Genomic DNA, 3039 nt, shown 5'->3' on the forward strand with positions numbered 1-3039 from the left:
TGCTATTCTTTTGGAGGCTTTACCATTATCTGTCATTATCATATGAAAAATGAAAATGGGGTAAACATTTTTCTCTTTTGAATATTTGGATACCCTTTGGTATATATTCTCTTACCTTTTATACCTCTAGAGGTATAACTAAATAAATTATCCATTAATGCTAAGTAAATCAAGTTTTCCTTTAATAAGAAATTAGCTAAGGATGTTCTAATAACTGCAAGGTAATCTCAAATATATCATTAGAGAAACAAACGTTGATCCGCATGTAACATGACCATGTTCATCTTAACACTTAATTACTATGTACACTTTTTTTTCTGATGAGTGAAATCTATTGGGATTTTTAAATAACATTCTTTGCCTTTAGTAGTTTGTTAGAATTAGAACATACTCGAAACTCTTATCATCGACTTTAGTTTAGTCAAATTATAGAAAGCCAGAATAACAACCCGCATAAATTTGTTTGGTGGGGATAAGAAAATGAAAGACACCAAAATATTGGCTAGATGGGGCGGCAATACTAAGTTTAATTAATACTCAATCATCTATTCGAACTCCCCCATAAATACCCTCTACTGGTTCACTCTTCTTCATCACTAAAAAAAGTCCACACATCTCTCTCTTCTCTGCAAAAACTCTTAAAATTATCAGTGAAGGGCAATCTCTAGCAATGGCCAAGGACATTGAGATTGGTGGGCAAGGCGAGTTCCATGCCAAGGATTACCACGACCCTCCTCCAGCTCCATTGATCGATGCCGAGGAGCTCACCCAATGGTCATTTTACAGGGCTACTATAGCTGAGTTCATCGCCACGCTCTTGTTTTTGTACATTACTGTGCTGACAGTGATTGGTTACAAGAGCCAGACTGACGCCAACCACGGCGGTGATGGATGTGGTGGTGTTGGCATTCTGGGCATCGCTTGGGCCTTTGGTGGCATGATCTTTGTTCTTGTTTACTGCACTGCTGGTATCTCTGGTAAGTCAGTCTAAAGGCGTTTGATATCTTTTGTTGCTGTGTATATGCACGTATGTTCATTTCTCAAAGGTGTTTGATAAAATTGTACGCGCAGGTGGACACATTAACCCGGCGGTGACATTTGGGCTGTTCTTGGCGCGGAAGGTGTCACTGGTGCGAGCCGTAATGTACATGGTGGCTCAGTGTTTGGGAGCCATATGTGGCTGCGGGCTCGTTAAGGCTTTCCAGAAGTCTTACTACACGAGATACGGCGGTGGAGCCAATGAGCTCGCTGATGGGTACAGCACTGGCACTGGATTGGGTGCTGAGATCATCGGTACCTTTGTTCTTGTCTACACTGTTTTCTCCGCCACTGATCCCAAGAGAAATGCTAGGGACTCCCACGTTCCCGTAAGCTATCGCCATTTCTTATGCTTCACTTGATTTAAGAGATATCAGAAAATTTACCAAAATCTAGTTGAATAATTAATTGATTGTTTATATATGTTTGAATTGAAAGGTCTTGGCGCCATTGCCAATTGGATTTGCTGTGTTCATGGTTCACTTGGCTACGATCCCTGTCACTGGAACTGGCATCAACCCCGCTAGAAGTTTGGGAGCTGCAGTGATTTACAGCAAGGAGAAGGCTTGGGATGATCAAGTATGCACCAACCGGATTTGATTCTAATTTTCTCTCTAATCCTTTTTCTTGTTATTCTAATATAAAGTTTATCTTTTGTATTTTTTGCAGTGGATCTTCTGGGTTGGCCCCTTCATTGGTGCTGCAATTGCTGCATTTTACCACCAATTCATCCTCAGAGCATCTGCTTCTAAAGCTCTTGGATCCTTCAAAAGCTCCTCCAACATTTAATTAACTTTTAAAATAATTACTGGAGGATTAATCAATGGCTGTCAAGCGGCTTCGCGACTATGGAATTTGTACATTGTTTTATTTGCATCAGTATTTAGTATAGCTGGTGTAGATCCCGCAGCACTTTGTGTGTGTCTTTTGTTTACCTGAGGACACTCGTTATTAGTGTGCCCCAAAAATTGTTATTTGCTTTGCTTTCCTTCCCCTTTCGACTTCTGTACTCGTGGTTTTATCTGAAATTTCAATATTGAGTTCTTTATGGTATACAATTGTGCCCATTAAATAAAAGGTGAGGGTGATTCCCTTCAAATAGAACATAGTTTATGTTGTTTATTATTTATTTATTTTTTAGAATTACTCATAACATCTTATTTTACCTAGTAGGTTGGTTGATTACAAACTTCATTGACGTAAGTTAAAGATCGAACTACATTAATTTAATGTGTTGTTTAGATTTATGTAAATTTTATCTTTATTTTACCTCTAGAGGAATATATTATTATTGGCTCCTTGAGCTTCCCACGAGCTTCCTTGCACTCTAGGAGCTCTCCAAGTTGTTTCTAAGTTTTCTTGAGCATTTTCCTTTTTTTGTTTTTTTTTTAAAGCTCCACAAAGCTCCTTGACCTGAATGAGCCCTCTAAGATATATCCCATCGAGCCTTTCTTTAAACTCTATGAGCACTCTTTAGTCCCTTAAGCTTCCTATTGAGCTCTGTTGAGTTCTCTAAATTAGCCCTTAGGGCTTTGCGGAGCACACAATTAACATGCACTAGAACGATAAAGGATTTATCCATTTTTCCTCCATACTCAACAAAGTTTAATACATTTGGTCTTATCTTTGGGCTAGGGTTTGTAATCTGGTTTGGTGGATCAAATTCACGTCAAACTCTAAAATGAATTGTGTCAAATTTTTTTGCTAATCTAATCGATCTAATAAATGAATGATATGTAGAGCCAGTTTAATAATGCTGTTTTAAAATAATTGTTATTAGTTTTGTAAAAAAAAAATCTAGTATAAAGAGAATTAGTTAAATATTTAGTAAAATATATTATTAAAAGTATTCCAAATTTGAAAAGTAGTCAAATGTGTTTATTAAATATTACTATTAAACTGCTGTAAGAATGTAAATAGCTGAAATGAAAATAATATAGAATAAAATTTATTTGCACATTTATAAAAAAATATATGTATAATTTTTTTTATTGTTTTTAT

The 3039-nt window shown here is 36.5% G+C and overlaps 1 protein-coding gene across 1 annotated transcript; it reads left to right on the forward strand.

Moving 5' to 3' along the window:
• Positions 1-430: 430 nt before the first annotated feature.
• On the forward strand, positions 431-2163 carry LOC102608729 (aquaporin PIP2-2-like). Its single transcript, XM_006481392.4, has 4 exons — positions 431-977; positions 1072-1367; positions 1477-1617; positions 1708-2163. Exons 1-4 carry the CDS (start codon positions 671-673, stop codon positions 1825-1827), a joined length of 864 nt encoding a protein of 287 aa, XP_006481455.1. The 5' UTR covers positions 431-670; the 3' UTR covers positions 1828-2163.
• Positions 2164-3039: the final 876 nt, after the last annotated feature.

The sequence above is a fragment of the Citrus sinensis genome, chromosome 6 (genome assembly GCF_022201045.2).
Source record: "Citrus sinensis cultivar Valencia sweet orange chromosome 6, DVS_A1.0, whole genome shotgun sequence".
NCBI lineage: Eukaryota > Viridiplantae > Streptophyta > Magnoliopsida > Sapindales > Rutaceae > Citrus > Citrus sinensis.

Bases quoted from the DNA above. Each gene is read 5' to 3' on its own strand.
- LOC102608729 (XM_006481392.4), top strand. From the start codon at position 671: ATGGCCAAGGACATTGAGATTGGTGGGCAAGGCGAGTTCCATGCCAAG. The intron at 1,368-1,476 runs GTAAGCTATCGC...TTGAATTGAAAG, and splicing joins CTAGGGACTCCCACGTTCCC to GTCTTGGCGCCATTGCCAAT. The intron at 1,618-1,707 runs GTATGCACCAAC...TATTTTTTGCAG, and splicing joins AGAAGGCTTGGGATGATCAA to TGGATCTTCTGGGTTGGCCC.